General features: G+C 45.4%; 1 protein-coding gene across 10 annotated transcripts in view; it reads left to right on the top strand.

The window, feature by feature from the left end:
• LOC143277413 (RNA binding protein fox-1 homolog 2-like) overlaps positions 1–19,437 on the top strand; it is an 85,439-nt gene that overhangs the window by 33,059 nt on the left and 32,943 nt on the right. Inside the window, exon 1 of one of the 10 annotated variants that reach the window (XM_076582913.1) lies at positions 6,749–7,009. The exons of 5 other annotated variants lie outside the window; for them this stretch is intronic. In XM_076582913.1, the coding sequence (XP_076439028.1) occupies positions 7,007–7,009 (3 nt within the window). In that variant the 5' untranslated portion in view covers positions 6,749–7,006. Of the gene's footprint in view, positions 1–6,748; positions 7,010–7,426; positions 7,454–15,218; positions 15,391–18,692; positions 18,860–19,049 lie in introns of those variants that run through there. 4 more of the 10 variants (XM_076582836.1, XM_076582993.1, XM_076582684.1 and 1 more) reach the window with 4 other exon arrangements.

The following is a 19,437-nucleotide window of genomic DNA, read 5'->3' as shown; positions in this document are numbered from 1 at the left end:
GGGGACATGAGGAAGATGTCATAGCTCGCCACGCCGTTCTGTTGGCAGCTGTCGTGAGGAGATCTGGCGTCGTCATTTTGGTCCATTCCTTGACGTTGTCGGACCAGCTCCAGAGGGGTCCATGGCCCTTTATTGAATAAAAAGATGCCCGTGTTCATGTCCATGTCTGTGTGTGACTCGCCTACTTTCTGCCACTTTTCACTAACTCCCCCTCAAGGGAGACTTGTTTCTGTAGGCTTCTTTGGAAGCGGCACAGAGCCACTGACACTGCTGCTCTGGGAATGATTTAATTAACAGAGCGTACACTTTCTACAGGATTACACAGGACTGAGAGGGGAAAAAAAAAAAAAAACCACCACCAACTCACAATGTTGGTTGATTTGCGCTGTGGCTTCTTTTGAGGCTGAATATCGATGTTATAAATCGGGACTTTTATTCAGGCATATTTCGTATTATTTTTTTATGTTGGGGGATCAGTTAAAACAAGGGTTTCGAACTATTATAAAAATTAAAAAAAAATTTAAAAATAATGATAATGATAAAAAAAGATTTACCAAACAGTCACCATCACCAGTTTATTTCCCATTGGTCGCTGTATTATGTCTAGTTATGTATTTATTTTTTACGCATGTATGTGTGCAGCATTTGTTTATAATCTACATTATTTATTTGCTGTAGCTAAAGCAATGTGGCAAATTATTGTTCAGCAAGAGAGTTGTGGATGACACGAAAAAAATGTAAACAGCACCTCAAAGCTACTCTCCCTCTCCTTCCTCTACCCCCCACCCCTCACCGCCCTCTCTCTCTCTCTCTCTCTCTCTCTCAGTAGCGAGGGTAGAAGAAGGGGTGGGGGGGTTGCCGACGGAAAAGGGAGGCGACACTTTACATCTGCAAGAGACTGCAGAAACGGGTAAAAGATCGTTACTGCCCTTGACGCGACAGCGCATGTCACTGATCGTGTGGCCTCAAAAGTCGGAGTGGTTGACAGGTAACGTCGGACAGGCGCAATAGCCGAGTGGTTAAAGCGATGGACTGTCAATCTGAGGGTCCCGGGTTCGAATCACGGTGACGGCGCCTGGTGGGTGAAGGGTGGAGATTTTTACGATCTCCCAGGTCAACATATGTGCAGACCTGCTAGTGCCTGAACCCCCTTAGTGTGTATATGCAAGCAGAAGATCAAATACGCACGTTAAAGATCCTGTAATCCATGTCAGCGTTCGGTGGGTTATGGAAACAAGAACATACCCAGCATGCACACCCCCGAAAACGGAGTATGGCTGCCTACATGGCGGGGTAAAAACGGTCATACACGTAAAAGCCCACTCGTGTGCATACGAGTGAACGCAGAAGAAGAAGAAGACAGGTAACGTCAAACTAAGTTCTGAGAGATTCTGCTTGCTTTTCCTCTGGGCCACCGGTGGTGCACTTGCTTCTGGGAAGTTCAGATACCCCCAGCTTGTATCGTAATAGTGTCGTGGCATGGGGGGGGAAGGGGGCGGAAAGGGGGGAGGGGGGTTCTGGAGGAAGTTTGTTGGGGGGAAAAACGGAGGGCGCATGGACACAAAAGCAGCATCCGCAAGGATTGTGTGCTGCTATTCCAAGTTGACCTTCTCATGGTGACTTTGATTCTTATACATGTAATTTATAACAAGTTTCCTAATCAAATCAGACCACGTCATTCCTTAGATCATAGTGACGGACGCCGTCCATTCACTCGGCGTAGTGAACGGCCAAGCGAATAATGATATTGATGATAACCTCAGGACGGACGGAGGACAGAACGCGAGGACAAAAAAACATCAGCGAGCGTGTTTAGTGTTCCCACACGTCTGGGGCATTCATTGGCAGGGCCACCACTGACTCTTCGGTCGTCCCGCCGGGAGATCACATGTCATCATTGTTTTAAACGAGGCAAAATACGTTGGACACTTCTTTTTTTCCATGTGTCTGATCATGAAAATCTATAAAATAAAACAAGAGAGGCAAGGCCTTCAAGACTCACTTGTGATAAATTAAGTCCCCTAGCATTGATTACAGAGTAATTTCCCTTTTTTACTATCTGCACCAAAACGTTTGCAAAATAAATAAAACTTCCCTGCTTAGCAAAAGAAGTTCCTGTTTGAACAAAAAATGATAATAATGACTGACTGCTCTTGTTGTTGGGTCGAATATCAAAGTGCCAAGTTTAGAGAGTACAAAAAAAATAAATATAACAGTAAATGCAGTTTGCATATAATTAGGCTTCATTTTTTTTTAATTTTTTTGTGCCCATCCCAGAGGTGCAACATTGTTTTAAACAAGATGACTGGAAAGAACTGAATTTTTCCTATTTTTATGCCTAATTTGGTGTCAACTGACAAAGTATTTGCAGAGAAAATGTCTATGTTAAAGTTTACCACGGACACACAGACACAGAGAGAGACAACCGAACACCGGGTTAAAACATAGACTCACTTTGTTTACACAAGTGAGTCAAGAATGACACGATAAAACAATTTTAAGCAACACCAGTGCAACAGTTGAAATGAGCTCTCACGTCGTCCGTATTGCGCGCACAACCACTCCACCCTCCACCCCTCCCACCCTTTTTTCCGACGGTTTCGTCAGAGCAGCTACTTTTTTGTTTGTTTGTTTGTTTTTTGCCCCCACCATAGGAATGACCTCCTCGAAGTTGACGCAATGTGCAATTCCGTGGTGGATGAGATCCAGTAGAAATAGGGCGATAGATAGGGCGGACTCAGTTGACCTAACACACGACATTGACCCCCGGCAAAGTGCCAGACATGACAGCACCATAGGATGGGGCAGTGATGAAGAGGAGGAGGACGGGTGTTTATGTATCGATCCGATACACGGTACAGATTCCGACCTTCGTTTGGATGCAGCTCTGCTAGCAGTCTGTCAACGGAGCCAGGAGGACTGACGCGCGCAGCATGAATGACTGACAACATGAATTGTGTGTGTGTGTGTGTGTGCTTGCTTGCTTGCTCATGCTCAGTTGCGTCTCGATATTTTAATAATTCAAGTTTTTCGATTGGAATCGTTTTGCCACAAGCGTGTGGTCAATTATCACTTTCTTGTAAGAGTACAAAAGCTACAGTGGCATTTCAAAGCGTTCAAAGGGAGATAATTCGCAAAATGCGCGCGCGAGAGTGTGTGTGTGTGTGTGTGTGTGCAGCGGCAATTGGCAGTGAAAATTACAATCGGGTTTTTCATGTTTTAACCAATGACCTAATACCCCATTCTTCTGAATTCTTCATCCGCGGCCGCGGTTTACAGCAGGGTTTGACTGCATGAAAGGAGAACACTGAGGATGTCCATCATTGTGATGGCCTGGTGACGTACATAGTTGGGGTTCCAATCCCCGGTAGCACCCGATGTATCAGGCAAGGATGGACTTTTTTTTTTCTTTTTTTTTAATTAAATTCTCCTGGGGTCAGCGTTCGTGCTGACCTCGTTTAGTGCCTTCACCACATTCATTTTTGACTTACTTGTGTAAACAAAGTGAGTCTATGTTTTAACCCGGTGTTCGGTTGTCTGTGTGTGTCTGTGTGTCCGTGGTAAACTTAAACATTGACATTTTCTCTGCAAATACTTTGTCAGTTGACACCAAATTAGGCATAAAAATAGGAAAAATTCAGTTCTTTCCAGTCATCTTGTTTACAACAATATTGCACGTCTAGGATGGGCACAAAAAATAAATAATGAAGCCTAATTATATACAAACTGTATTTACTGTTATATTTATATTTTTTGTATTCTCTAAACTTGACACTTTGATCTGATATTCTGACCCAACAACAAGAGCAGTCATTATTATCATTTTTTGTTCAAACACGAACTTCTTTTGCTGAGCATGGAAGTTTTATTTATTTTGCAAACGTTTTGGTGCAGATAGTAAAAAAAGGGAAATTACTCTGTAATCAATGCTAGGGGACTTAATTTGCTTTAAACTGATCTTTCTCATCTTAAACATTACATTTTGAAATTATACTCAACACTTAAGCTTGGATTTTTTTTTTTTAAGTGTATCACATGTGAGTCTTGAAGGCCTTGCCTCCCTTGTTACTTCTGGTTTTTTTATGTATGTAACAGAAGATCAAACACAAACTGTTAAAGATCCCGAAATCCACGACAAACGTTCAGTGGATTATGGGAACACAGCAAACCACTCACACCTCCCTCCCCACCCCCACCCCCGGCCCCCGCCCCTCACCCCTCACGCACCCGGAAAAAAAAAACCAACAACAGAGTATTGCTGCCTATTACAGTGGAGTGATGGCCTAGAGGTAACGCGTCCGCCTAGGAAGCGAGAGAATCTGAGTGCGCTGGTTCGAATCACGGCTCGGCCGCCGATATTTTCTCCCCCTCCACTAGACCTTGAGTGGTGGTCTGGACGCTAGTCATTCGGATGAGACGATAAACCGAGGCCCCGTGTGCAGCATGCACTTAGCGCACGTAAAAGAACCCACGGCAACAAAAGGGTTGTTCCTGGCAAAATTCTGTAGACTGAAAAATCCACTTGGATAGGAAAAACAAATAAAATATGCACGCAGGAAAAAATACAAAAAAATGGGTGGCGCTGTAGTGTAGCGACGCGCTCTCCCTGGGGAGAGCAGCCCGAATTTCACACAGAGAAATCTGTTGTGATAAAAAGAAATACAAATACAAATATATATGGCGAGAAAAGTGCTCACTCATTGTTCCGAATGGTTAAATGGTGGGAACTGCAGCCCTCAAACGCATAATGTCATCATTGTTTTAAACGAGGAAAAACACGTTGGACACGTGTTTTGTTGTTGTTGTTGTTGTGGGGTTTTTTGTGTGTTTTTTTTTTGTTGTTGTTGTTTTTTTGTTTCTTTGCATATGTCTGATTATGACAGTCTATAAAATAAAATGACACGATAAAACAATTTTAAGCAACACCAGTGCAACAGTTGAAATGAGTTCTCATGTCGTCCGTACTATTGCGCGCACAACCACCCCACCCCCACCCTCCACCCCTCCCACCCTTTTTTCCGACGGTTTCGTCAGAGCAGCTACTTTTTTTTTTTTTTTTTGTTTGTTTGTTTTTGCCCCCCCCCCCCCCCCCCCCCCCCCCCCCCCCCCATAGGAATGACCTCCTCGAAGTTGACGCAATGTGCAGTTCCGTGGTGGATGAGATCCAGTCGAAATAAAGCATGCAGTGCATCGTAGTGAGTGGATCGATGGGGGGTAGTATCACGGCCACAGTCATGAATGATGTAGTTGCTGGTTTTCCCTGACAACAACACGCACACGTGAAGGGGGTGTGAGGGAGGGGGTGGGGTCATCGCTGTGGGGTTGCCGTTAACGTCAACGTGGAACTTTCTCCCGTCTGCGGCATGTGATACTTCGAGAATGTTGCCGCGGTATTCCATCACTCGACTGGGGGAGAATTCTACCGTGTGCATATGCAGCAAATATAGAGGCATACATGGTGTATAAATACCTTTTTTTGTTTGTTTGTTTGTTAACCACACACGCGTACGCGCACTCGCACACGCATGCATGCACACATACGTAGTACAGTGTGTGTGTGTGTATGTGTGTGTGTGTGTGCTTGCTTGCTTGCTTGCTCAGCTGCGTCCCGATATTTTAATAGTTCAAGTTTTTCGATTGGAATCGTTTTGCCACAAGCGTGTGGTCAATTATCACTTTCTTGTAAGAGTGCAAAAGCTACAGTGGCATTGCAAAGCGTTTAAAGGGAGAGAATTCGCAAAATACGCGTGAAATGGTGGCAGATAGAAAATGGAATTCCTCTGGTTTCGGTCAGTAACGAAAAGGTTTTGTATGAGAGAGAGAGAAAGAGAGAGAGTGTGTGAGCGCGCGCGCGCGTGCGTGCGTGTGTGTTTTGGGGGAAGGTGGTGATGGTGAAAAAAAGAAAGAAAAGGGGGGGTGTGTGTGGGGAGAGGGGGGGGGGATGAGACAGTCACAGACAGACGTAGAGAGATTTGAAAGGGTTTGGGAGATGGGGGGGGGGGGGGGGGGAGAGAAAGAGACCGTGTTGGAATTCGAGGTTTGTCGTTGCTAAAGCTGACCACGCCCTCCCTCTCTCTCTCTCTGTACACACATGTTGCGCGAAGTGCCTGTGCCGGCTCCCAGCGAAGTTTCGCTCCTACAGACGTCAGTGGTAACTGTCAAGTGGTTTGTGTCTCAGCGAAAGTCACATGTGCACATCATAGGCACTTGACCACTGTTAGCACTTACATGACATTCTGTGTGTGTGTGTGTGTGTGTGTCTCTCTCTCCTCTCTCTCTCTCTCTCTCTCTCTCTCTCTCTCTCTCTATCTCTCTCTCTCTCAGGCTCTCTCGATCTCTCTCAGGCTCACACACACACACACACACACACACACACACACACACACACACACACACACACACATATACTCTCTCTCTCTCTCTCTCTCTCCCTCTCCCTCCCTCCCTCCCTCTCTCTCTCTTTCTTTCTCTCCCTCTCTCTCTCTCTCACACACACACTCTCTCACTCTCTCTCTCTCTCTCTCTCTCTCTGACACACAAATAATACGTGTGGATGTAAAAGTGGTGTGTCGCTGTGGCGGGGAGCCTGTGAAAGACAGTTCTTGCTACTATTGCTGTCGCGGCTGTTGTATAAGTAGTAGCCAGTACTGACACGGACGTAACACACTGAACAATTAAGTATACACGACACATCACATCGACGGCTGGTATGAGCTGTTTCAACAGCACTCTCCACTACTCAGTCAGTTATAGTGTCAGTTTCCGGCCAGCACGGGCTGGTCAGGCAGGGCACACAAGTGGAAGTTCCTTTTGGGAGGACAACTAATTGATTGTGGCCCAGACCCGCACAGGAAGAGAGCGCGTGAGAGCGTGCTGTTGACGGATGGGAGTGATCTAGTTGCAAATTAGGGGAGGCAGCGAAGCGACCATACCGCAGAACCGCGTTCAACACCAGTTACACAGAGACCTACCATATACCTATCCTCCTACTATTTCTCGGTTCCAGATGGTAAGTGAACACAACCTGACTTGGGTATCTCGTGTTTTTGTTGTTGTTGTTGTGAATTTCTCAGTGTAGTTCAGTCCTAGCCCATTTGTCAAAAGTCTGGAGACAGAAATTGATTGAACAGACCTAAGTCAAAAAGGATGGAGACATTGAGGAAGAAGAATTGTTTTTATCGGCCCATGGTCCAGCCGCGCGCCTCTTTCCGGATGTTTTGCAGTGAGCTGGTACCAACAAGGATGTAACGGCCGCAAATAGTCGCCTTAAAATGTCCTTGTCAGCTGGTGATCAACGTTGCTGGGCTAGTTTTGAAATTGTGTTTTTGTCCTGCTGAGTTCGAGACTGCAGCATCACCCAAAATAAGTTTGTAGAATCGATATTTCTTTTTCAGTTTGAGGATGTTTACTGCTCAACTGAGGTCAAGCAGGACGGTCCAGAATGTTAGACCAGGTCAATTTATTGTCTGTTTCACTTTCAGTTTGTCTGCGACAGGCTTAAATTCTTTGAGGTATCTGGACGGATCTTATCGACTGTTTGGAGACGTCTGTATAATATTTATATGCCAAGTTTCAGTCGTATGTCTGACACAGGGAGGGAGGGATGAAGGCCAGATAACTACATAACGTGCTTGTTGTGGATGTGGATGTAGTCGTTCCGGCGGAGGAGGAGGAGGCAGCGGCACTGGGCGAGTCATTCGCCAGGGTGGGTCCTCCTGAGGGTATGCAGGCTGGATGTTTGATTCATGAACTGGTTCTTGTGACCACCGTGCATCGTTTGAAGACCGGGCACAGCAGCAGCAGCAACGGACGATGATAGGAATTGCTCTTCTGTTTACAGTGATGATTGAGGGGTGTAGGCAAACTTCGTTATATGCTCATTGTGGCTGTCAGACTCCCATTGTCTCGCTCACAGTCTTTTGTCTTTGTCTCTTTCCTCTCCCCCTTCTCTTTCCCTCGGTCTTGTTTTCCTCTTTTCTATCCCCCCCCCCCATCCCCACCCCCTCCCACACCCCTCCACCCACCCCATTCTCTTTGTCTACTCCACACGCATGAGTATTCAGTGTTCACAGTCGACCGACCGCAAAGGGCCTTTCACGGCTGAAAGCATGCGTTGTCTCTCCCCAGCAGCCAGTGCCACACATCGCTGTGACCTGTTCATGCTGAGTGCTCACGAGTCCAAGCAGCAAATCGTAGAACATAATTTATACATATGTCCTGAACTGCTTGCTGAAGCGAACAATACTTGCAGTCTCTCAGCCGGATCGCTTGCTATATTGACGTCAGTTCAGAACTGGAACTGTGTCAGCCTTGCAAGTTTGGAACTAGTGTTGTGGCAGCTCGGACATGCTTACTTGGGGGAGAAATTCGATGAGAAATTCGATTGCATGGATGGGGGGGTGGGGATGAGGCGCGAAAAGTTGGGGTCCAGTCCCCACGGTTCAGTGAAATGGTTACGGTGAAAGCAAAATAGGGATGGTAACTGCCATTAGTTTGATACTTTTTTTTCTTTTCTTTTTTTTTTTTTTAATGAAGACGTGTAAACAAAATGAGTGTTATCACCAGGTGTTGGTTGTCCGTGTGTGTGTGTGTGTGTGTGTTTGGCATATTTAGGGGGAAGGGTGTGGGAATGTGACTGAGTTGGGTTTGTTCGTCCTGTACGCATCAAACTTTGTACAGTAATTGGTTAAGGCAACAACAACAAAAAGAAAAAGAAACCCATGAAAAGCCTTGGTGAATGGTCAAAGGACAACATCATAACATTCTGACAATTGTGCAGTTGTCTCGCTGCATGGTGATACACTTTACAGTGGTTCTTTTTTAGGATTACTTTGTTCGATTAATCGGTATTGCGCGTGAGCCTTGAACTCATTTGCCATCCTCTCTCTCTCTCTCTCTCTCTCTCTCTCTCTCTCTCTCTCTCTCTCTCTCTCTCTCTGTCTGTCTGTCTGTCTGTAGGGGGCAGGGTGTGCTGATAGAAGAAAGATATATTGGGCAATAAGATTAAGACAGTGATGTCAATCCGTCTGCGTCGGTAACGTTACGAGCACTGTTTGAAGCATATCTTGAATTCGATGATGTGGTGTGATGAAAACTTCTTGAAACCTGTACCTGTTCACCTTTCTGGGTGGGAAAAAAAAACAACTGGAGATCATCGTTACCCTTCTGCACACCGTGTTGATAATTTATAGATAACTTTTTTTTTTTTTAAAGCACGGTTGCCATCATCACTGCCTTCTGTCAACAACAACAACAACAACAAATTAGTGTTGCTATCTATCCACCTCCCATTACAAAAGATCGTGGCTTCTGCTACAAGCCACTTTGGTATGATTTTTTTTTTTTTTTTTTTTTTTTATCATAGTTATCACATATCCTCCATCCTAATAATTTTTTTTATAAAAAAAAAAAAAAGTCTTGGATATTTTCATCCATTTTCCGTTGAAAAACCGACAGGCCAGAACGTGAAAATGCGTTTTTATTGCGTTTGCGGACACACGCTCACTCGCTCAAACATTTGTCGACTGAAGGCATCAGGTTGGAAAAGATCAAAGAATGGTTTGAAAAACAAAACAAAACAAACAAACCTCCCCCCCAACAATCAGGAAAAAAAAAGAAAGAAAACTGCAGAATTGAAAACAAAAAGGATAAGCTAAAATCCAATATTAAAAAAAAAAAAAAAAGAGAGAATGGGAGTGGGATGATTAGGGGGTCGGGGGGGTTGTTCGTGTTTGCTGATTGATTGCTCCTGGCATAGAAAGGCTGCGGAAATGGGATGATGGCTAAATGATTTTATTGATTGTTTGACTGCCACCTCCCCCCCCATTCCCTTCTCCCCCACCCCTTCCCCTCCATCCCCCCACAATCCCCCACACACTTCCCCTCCCACCCACACATACACACACACACACACGCCTCTCTTTATCGTTTGTTGGGTCTTGTGCGTTCGTTTAGGTCAAGTAATGTTTTGGAGGTAAGGCCCACGCCGCCACGTTGTTAAAGAATCGCACAGAGCACGAGAAAGATAGGAATGTCTAGAATTCCTTTGTACGTTGAGTTAAAAGGTTTAAGCCTGTTTTTCTTAATGATGTAGAGAGAGAGAGAGAGAGTCGAGGGACAACGCGCGCGCGAGAGAGAGGGGGGAGGTTGGGGGGGGGGGGGGGTAGTAGCAGACACTGACAACAGATACGTTTACAGCCAGAATAAGGAAATGTATCTAAATAGGGCCAACCTCCCTTTGTTTAACTGCATGTGTGTGTATCCTCTGAACTTGTCTCCTTTGTGAACGAACACCCTCTAATTCAATGTCTTACCGCCACACCACCCACCCACCCCCACCCCACCTCAGTCATCCCCCACCTCCCTCCAGTCCTCTTCTCCTGAGTTCCCCCGTCTCCCCAGCCCTTCATGGCCTTCTGATCTTTCTCCCTAATATATACTAGGGGGCTAGGTGGGGGTGCAAGGCATAGACAGAGATACGGATACGGATAATTTATTCATGTATAGGCCATTGCCCCTCATGAAGGGGTACATACACATGATCATGTAAGAAAAGCAACAACAACACACAAAAAAAGAAAAAAAAAAGAGCAGTCATATCATCAAGAACAAACTTCAATATTCTAAGACATCAGAGTTGATCGGTCTAAATGCTTTAAACAAATAAATTGACAAATTGCGAATGGTCTGTTCATGCTGAGAAGCCATGAGTAATGTTAATCTATGCTGACTGGGAAATTTACAGAATTTGGATGATATATACCTTGTTCTTAAGTCATGCAGGACAGGACAAGTTAGGAAGAAATGTACTTCCATTTTCTTCCTCCTCGTTGCAAAGTTTACACCTTACATCAGTTGCATTATGTATTCTATATCGGTAATAATGTACTGCAATATCAGAAATACCAAGCCTAAATCTTGCCATTGAATTGAAGTGTCGATCTATGTTTAAAAATAAATACGTTTTGACATCCCGTACGCGCATAGACAGAGAGAGAGAGAGAGAGAGAGACGTGTAACAGCGGAACGAAAAGTGAGAAGGACCCTTCTCCCACTGCCCCGTCGCCCGTATTGTAATTGGATTGTCACCCTTGTGTGGACAAAGGCTGCTGGCCTGGCCTGGCCTGGCAGGGCCTATCATCATGGGTAATGGCTTCCTGCACTCGTATCTCCACTGGGTCCGGACCTCTGGACAGCAGGGTGACATGTTTCTGTTCCGATGGATGTGGAGTGTAAAGTTAGTAGGGCGGTAGACAGCTTGCCTCAGTGTGGGACTTTTATGGTGTGTGTGTGTGTGTGTGTGTTATTTTATTTTTTTGTTTTTTGTTTTGTTTTGTTTTGTTTTTTTTATAAAGATATATATACTTCTTCCCTCGCAAAATTAAACTTTTCCCCTTTTTCAGATAGGTTTTTGTTTTCAAGGATAATGTCATTTACAATTGTTCATTTTACATGGGTTTTTTTGTTGTTGTTTTGTTTGTTTTGTTTTGGTCTGGTAATGCTCCACTAACATACCACGGTGGTCGTTTAAGTCAGACTGTAATTAAGCATTGATCAAGTACCATGGTCGATTGATGAATGTGCATACTGGACGTGATGAACGGGTAGTAGCATGAAGCTCCAGGAATGTACTAAAGATAATGCATCAGTCCATAGATTGTCTTCGAGTCTTGACCCGAAATCATCGTTGCTCTGAAATGAAATATGGTCATGTATTTATAACTATGCCCTACGTGTTTAACTCTCTTTGTTTAACTCGTTGGAATACTGAGAGCTAGACAATCACTGCTGCATTACGTCACTCTGCGCGCACTGAAGTCACGGAGTGTGTGATTTGACCACTACTTTATCTGAAGGCAGCTTTTCAGTTATGTTTACGACATGATAACATAACACAACATGATATGATATGATATAACATGATATAATATAATATAAGAAATGACAATGATGATAAATGATTTATAGCAGAATGAAGGTGAACTATTTCCTTTGACTGTGTCATCAGAAAGATCGCTTGCAGCCTTTGCGATCTGAAAATTTCCCTCCCCCCTCCCCCCTTCCGTCCCCCTTCAGCCTCTCACACACACACACACACACACACACACACACACACACCACACACCACACACACACACACACACACACTCACACACACTCACACACACACACACACACACATACGCACATACACACACATTTTTTATGTCATGCACAATTTCTCCCCTCCCTCCCCCTGCTTACACGCACATGCGCGCGCAGCCGTATTCATTGTATCATTACATACAAGATGGAGAAAGAAGAGCGAGCACGCACACACGCACGCGCGCGTGCACACACACACACACACACACACACACACACACACACACACACACACACACACACACACACACTCTCCCCCCTCTCTCTCTCTCTCTCTCTGTCTCCACTGTCTCTCATTCACACACACACACACAGATACACACAGACATACATACACACACACACACACACACTCTCTCTCTCTCTCTCTCTCTCTCTCTCTCTCTCTGTGTGTGTGTGTGTGTGTGTGTGTGTGTCTCCACTGTCTCTCATTCACTTACACACACACACATACACACACACACACACACACACACACACACACACACACACACAACGGCATGTGCGCGCAGCGGCGACTTGATAAACGCGACAAATGATGAAAAATTTTAAATTGTGATTTGTTTTGTGTGTTCACTCACTCTGCTTGTCTGACTTTCTCTTTGTCTGTCTCCCTCTCTCCCTCTCTCCCTCCGGTCTGTCCCTGCCCCCTCCCCCTCCTCCTCCTCCCTCCCTCTCTCTCTCTCTCTCTCTCTCTCACTCGCTCGTTTGCTCGCTGTCTCGCTCTCTCTTTATCGGCAAAATTTATCACAGTTTGGTTCAGTTTACAGAACATTTTCTTCGAAGAGCGGGTGCCAGTAGAAATGCATGCTGAGTGTGTGTGTTTGTGTGTGTGGTGTGTGTGTGCGTGCGTGTTTGTGATTAGCACAAATGAAAATCCAATCTAAGGCGGTGAAGGGAGTGTATTGAGATCTTCCTCCCCTCCTTCCCAACCATACAAAGACTGATGCACATGTGTTTATCCTGAATAGTGGACAACTGAACACTGCGTGCTATAGTTTTCGTGCGCGCGCGCGATTGTTCTGAAGAAACTGACAAAATACTAGAGAGAATCAGTTCTTTGGCAAGCATTAACTTTGTCTGGTGATGATTTTTTTTTTTTTTTACTGTGGTCGCCGTCTGAAGGAGACAGTTGTGTGTGTGTGTGCGTGTGTGTATGTGATATCTCGTTGACTTCATCTCTCATACTAAGCCGTCGACACTTTCGTGGGTGTACAGATGGAATCTAGTTTCCGTTTTTCGAACCGGATGGGCGGCGGTATCACAACATTATCGGTCATCAGGGTCGGCCAGACTGTAGTTGTCAGTTGTGCATTGTTGCCATTCCAACCCTGGCAGTCTCGCACCTCCGCAATCCCACGCCCGGCCCCTCCCCTCCCCTCTCTACCTCCCGTGTTGTCAGTCTTCTGTGTGTGTGGGGGGGTGGGGGTGTGTGTGTTTGTGTGTGTGTGTGTGTGTGTTTCTGCCATTGTGCGCGTCAGTGCATGCATGTGGATGTATGCCACGGTGGGTCGGACTTTCGGGTCGGCGTGTCCGTTACTGCAGTCACTGCGTGTGAGTCAGTGTAACAGTACAGTCTTAGCATGTTTTTTACAGTAGAGCCATAACTCAGGCCCTGGTCAATCGTCGGCTGGGATGACAACTGACCAACATGATTTTGATTTGATTCAGTAGAACTCCGTTAGGGTACCCCAGTCGAAGAGGATATTATTGTGAATAAACAACTGAACCCGACTGCAACCCTGACCCTATATATAACCTTGGATTAATCGGGAGAAGTGAGGGCAAGCTGTGTAAAATCGGTTAGGCACTGTCGTCAGTTGATTCAGACACTTGACTGTAGTCGTCAGTGGTTTCAGTCAGCTGGACTCTCAGTCCGCCGGGGACTGACTCAGTGGTCCAGTAAACGGACTCGTTGATAAAACCGTCAAAATTATCTTAGAAAATTTGCTGTTTTGATATCCCGTCAGCGTTTTACAGAATGTGTTCATCTAAAAGATACGAAGTTGTCAAAAGCGTGACTGATACCGGCATGAGAGCAGAAGCTCCTGACGTTGAACACGAATGAATGAGTTTGGGAGTGCGTAGTTGTACAGTTTGCCGCGTGAATGGTGTGTTTGTAAGTCAGTTATTTTTCAGCTTCTTCTTCTTTTTCTTCTTCTCGAGTTCTTCTTCTCAGTCATTACTTTCAATCTAAGCGCATATGGGTGTCGCAGGATCAGAGTGGCAAGAGCACATACGCACGTGTGTGTGTGTGTGCGTGTTCAAGGGTCAGTGTGCGCATTTATTATTTTGTTCATAATGCATGATTTATTTTTTCCCCTCCCGCTTTGTCGTCAGTGGACCCGGGAGGTCTAACAAATAAACCATTGTCATCATTATTATCATTGTCATTCTCTCTCTGTCTCTGTCTCTGCGCGCGCGCGCACACACACACACACACACACACACACACACACACACACACACACACCCCGACACTGGCACACACACACCCTACACACACAGAGTGCGGTATGTGCAGTATAATGTGTGAGTGCGCTTGTGTGTGTGAGCCTGCCTGACAATAGCCTAATGATAACACCCGGGGTCGAGATGAAAGGAACTGAAGCCGAGCAGCAAAACGGCAGCTGAACGTAATAACAATGCAGACCAGCCTTGTACACATGTGGAAACGTTGGGGGATGGCACGACAAAGGGGCCAAAACTCCTGCCAAGCTATATAGAGGGGAGGGAGATTTGTGTCGCCGTATGTCGGCTTCGCTCCCTTTGTTTCGAAGGGGGGCGGGGGGGTGGATGGGGAGGGGGGGGCGGACACTCCAGTCGAACAAAAGATGGGGAGGAGAAAGGGGTGCCTGGATCCTTGGTGACTCATGAAACACGAAGCGCTCGAGTTTCCCAGGGAAGGGTAGGGGGTGTGTGTGGGAGGGGGAGTGGGGGGGGGGGGGGTGGCGGGGCTGGGGGAGCGGGTGGTTCGCATCTGCCCATTATCCACCCGGGAGAGGCGAGAGTGGTGTCAGTCTGTCTTTGATGAGTCAACGCCAACGAACACCGCACCAGATCCAGTGGAGCTCAATCACAGTTGACTGAAGTTTGTCAGTGGTGGTGCAGAAGGATCAAGTCTTCAGCAGCTTTCTCCAGTAAAGTCGGTGCAAGTTGTTGTCATTTCTCAGATAAATCACTGAGTGTTGGGGATTGGATCACGGTCAGGTCCTTGCGGCAGCGACAAGTTTAGCCAAGTCTTGCGTAAGTCTTTTTTCTTTTGGTTTTGTGGAACGTCTTTGACTTCTAATTAAGTGTTATACTTTGTTTCAGAACTGAGCGCGCTCTCCTACTCTCTCGAGTCTCTCTCTCTCTCTCTCTCTCTCTCTCTCTCTCTCTCTCTCAGGACTCGCATACACATGCGCGCACGGCATTTTCGGCTGGGCATTCAGATCATAGTTTCAGTTTTTCAAAGTTGGAAGCACAGATCAGTTAAAACAGCGGATATTTAGATAAAAACAGCTCCTTGTTAAATGAAAAAAGAAACAAACTATACTATGCAGTTCATGTTACGTACACAGCTTTAAGCCTAAACATTGTTTTAGAGGTGTTTTGGTATCAAATGAGCAATATATAAGTCAGTGAGACGAAGAAGTGATCGACTGATCAAGAATGGTACATCTTTGTATCAAAATGTAACTAAGGTCATACGTATTGATCCCCATATGTGATAATATATTTGTCTTAATATGTGAATTAATTCTAAGCTGGAATAAACTGCAGTTCCAGTGATTAATAATTGATCAAATTAATCACCGATGTGTTGGAACTGAGTATCATAGTGCTAAATTATTTGTCTTGCCGTCGTTCTGTCCTTTTTCTTCTTCTTTTTTTTTTCTTTTTGTTTTTGTTTCTTTGTGTGTGTGTGTGTGTGTGTGGTGTGCGTATGTATGTTGTGTGTGTGTGAATTTCCAACGCTTTGAAATCGATCAAATTTACACAACCAATAGACGGCAGTACAAGTTCCTTAACTATTACCAGATAGCGGCACATGTATGAGTACTTTCCCTTGACTTGCTGAGTGTTTTTTCCCGTAACAGTTAACGAACATATGATGGAACGAAAGCAATGAAAATATTGTTCTTAGCAAACCCTGTTCACTGTGACCGTTAAAAAGAACGGATAAGAGAACTTTAGCCTCCAATTGTATTGACAGAATATTTGAAATTCGCATGCAAAATCAAACTTTTCTTGTTCATGTTGTCAATTTCATCAACAAAAAGCCGGTTGTCCGTCAAAGCGGAAAGTCGTCTGCAAACAATTTAAGAAAAGTCTGTATGAAAGCATTTTGTATCATTTTGTTTAATGGAATGTATCCAATATTTGATCCGAGTCAAAGGGTATTTAGAGACCCACCTCGAGATTGGACAAGAAATTCGTTGAACAGAGAACTTTGGGTAACAGATGTTCTTACTTTTTACATTATCCGCAGTGCATCTTGCGGATACCCATGCCGTGGCCGGCTTTGAGATTTGATGAAAAACCCGTGTTTATATATATGATTTCGTTACTGTGAATTGTTATTGTATTGCCTCTGTAAATATAGTCGTAACCATAGTTGAACCCGGGCTTTTGTTTGGTGCCCGGGGCAGTCATCACTGAGTTGATCAGAAGGACCTGATGCCTGTTGGAATACGTTTACAGAAAACCGCCGCAGCCGAACCTACGAACTGTATGTAGTTTATGGCACCTGCAGGACACCTGCATGACTGACAATGCATCCGCTGACTTAGTTACTTTCAGACTGAGATCTCTCAGTGTATTACCAATCTGTGCCTGACCGTACTGTAAATCAACATGACAAAACACGCGCACACGTACACTCTTCTCCGTCTGTCGTCGGTCAGCCACCATGGCGGTTACCAAGTAGATGATCAGCTCCGTCTTGTAAACGTGACCGCGGAACACATGGCTACCGAATCGCACTGATGATTGCACGGCCGATAACTGACGTGACTGACGGGTGTATCGGCCTACCCGGCGGGTACTGATCTCAAATTGCACACATTTAGCCATGCAGTGATGTACCAGTCGACTGATGTCAGTGATAGTGAAACTCAGTCCGGCAGTGAAGCCGGCAGACTATGATGTTCAGTTAATTGTTAGAGTCAACATGATCTGATTTGCCAAACACACAGTTCTTTGTTCTTAGCCGCATCGTATTCTGTTGACCGCGGCCTCAGTGAGTGAGTTAACTTGAGTCGCAAACTGTCCGGGCGGCATCGCAGAGGAGTTACATTGCTCTGTCATCTTCTTCAGTTCTTCTTCGTTTTTTGTTGTTGTTGTTTTGTTTGTTATCAGTTTTCATTCAGCGTCAGCTGTCTTTTCCCGGCCGATGATGCAAGAAGTCTTAATAAATAAATGATGGACGCAATTTTCTGCCTGAACTCAGTGAAATTTAAGGTAGAGTCTACAAAATCAACAGCGGCACTGCGGTCAGTGTAGTGTGTGACCCGGCACTAGTAAAGCCGTGCTTTGTCAACCCGGGGACGGAACACGGCCGACTCGGTTTGTCAGTGTATAAACCCGGCGTCCGAGGATAGTATTTCCGTCGGCACTGTGGATTCTTTATCCTGCGACGACCCGCCGGCACTAGTGCAACTTCAATTGGTGCAACTGAGTGTACGGGATCGCAATTTATCGATCTCCTCCGGTCCCCGCCAGGCCGCGAAAGACCAGTATACACATAGTAACTGAAAAATATCCCTGTGTGCCTTGACTTAAAACTTGCCAGAGTTTTGGCAACTTTTGAATCAGTTTCATAGAATGATAGATTCAGGTCAGCCCGGTAAAGTGTTCACTGTTTGGAAGCCGCTTATTAATTATGATATACGTCTTTAGCCCCGGGCCCACGGTCCTGCCACCTTTTGGGGCAAAGACCTCAAATCAAACGAATAATTTACTCAGTTTGGGGGTTCCGTCTGGTTCATGACTGATAAAGCCGCTTCAGTTCTGTTCTGTGCCGGCTACTAATACTGACACTCAGTGAAGAAAGAGACAGACTGAGTTCCACTCGTATTCACAAAAATCTTCAGTGGGGGGTATGATTTGAATGTCACTTGAGAAAGATGAATGTGTTAAGTTTGTCAATTGTTGATGTGTTTCCATCATACATGGCAACATGTACAAAGTTTGTATCAGCAGTCTAGTTTTTAGAGCACCGAGATGGGCCAGGTTCCTTAGACTCGGGCATTCAGCGTGGCTCTTTTGACGTCTTTACTCTTTGTGCTCCAAGCAGTGGGTAAGACTAAGAGAACAGAGCAATGGAAGTATTGTTGATGTGTATCTGGAATGCGTCATGCCGTGCAGTTGCCAACAGAACTTCTTACACTACCAGATAGGAAACTCGCAGAGTGCCTACTCACATAACGCATGGGTAAGCAAGATGCTAAGAGCAGAAATCCACCAACCAGAGACCTTCAATGTACCCCAGGGTGCTTCCTCTCCCCGAACAGACCAACCAAATTCCACCCCGAGACCCGTTTCCTTTCTTCCTCCTCACGGCACCACAGAGTGAGCAGTGAAAAGTGCGGTTGCTCATGGTTTTGATGCAACTGCATTCTTTCTTAACTTCTGTGAAGTTTTTCTACAAAGTTGTCGTTTGTCGGTTACTCTGCTGAAACTGGACAGGATGATGTGGTCCGCCACTCAACTGGCAGCAGCCAAACCACTGGTAAATGTGTTGAGTTGTTTTGTTACATTGTGCTGTGTTGTGTTTCAGCCCATCCATCCTGACGGGGTTACTTTCAGGGTCAGCACAACGAGCAGCGCGCTGTGTGTTCGGCCCTGGCACGGCTACGCTGACTTCAGTCATTTTGTTCTAAATTGCTGTGGGGTCGGCAGAATGAACTTTTGGAGCTTTGTAATACTTCCCACTGGCGGCAGTCTGTTCATCTGACAGTCGAATCACCATCAGGGTGGAATTGGCGTCCCGATACATGCAACATGTGGCTCGACCATCGGGGACCACACTAATTTGTATCCATTGTGACTGACTCATACTTTGTGCCAAGTGGCGCTGGTACACTTTCCAGAGTGTCCCATCAGGGAATAGGCGTCAGTTTGGAGAAGCAGTCATAGCATTCATTCATTGGGAGCTGCAGTGGCCAGCGGCAAAAGCGAGTGTTGGAGCCTTGGATGGCTATTGAATTTTAAGTGCTCCTACATTTTCAGTATTTATTTTTTTTATAACGTTTGACAAAAAATCCATTCCATGTGGATGCCAGTGAGAGTTCCGCCACCAGGTCCTCT

Source organism: Babylonia areolata, chromosome 1 (genome assembly GCF_041734735.1).
Source record: "Babylonia areolata isolate BAREFJ2019XMU chromosome 1, ASM4173473v1, whole genome shotgun sequence".
NCBI lineage: Eukaryota > Metazoa > Mollusca > Gastropoda > Neogastropoda > Buccinidae > Babylonia > Babylonia areolata.
The sequence above is the reverse complement of the archived record's forward strand: the minus strand, read 5'-3'. Positions and strand labels throughout refer to the sequence as shown.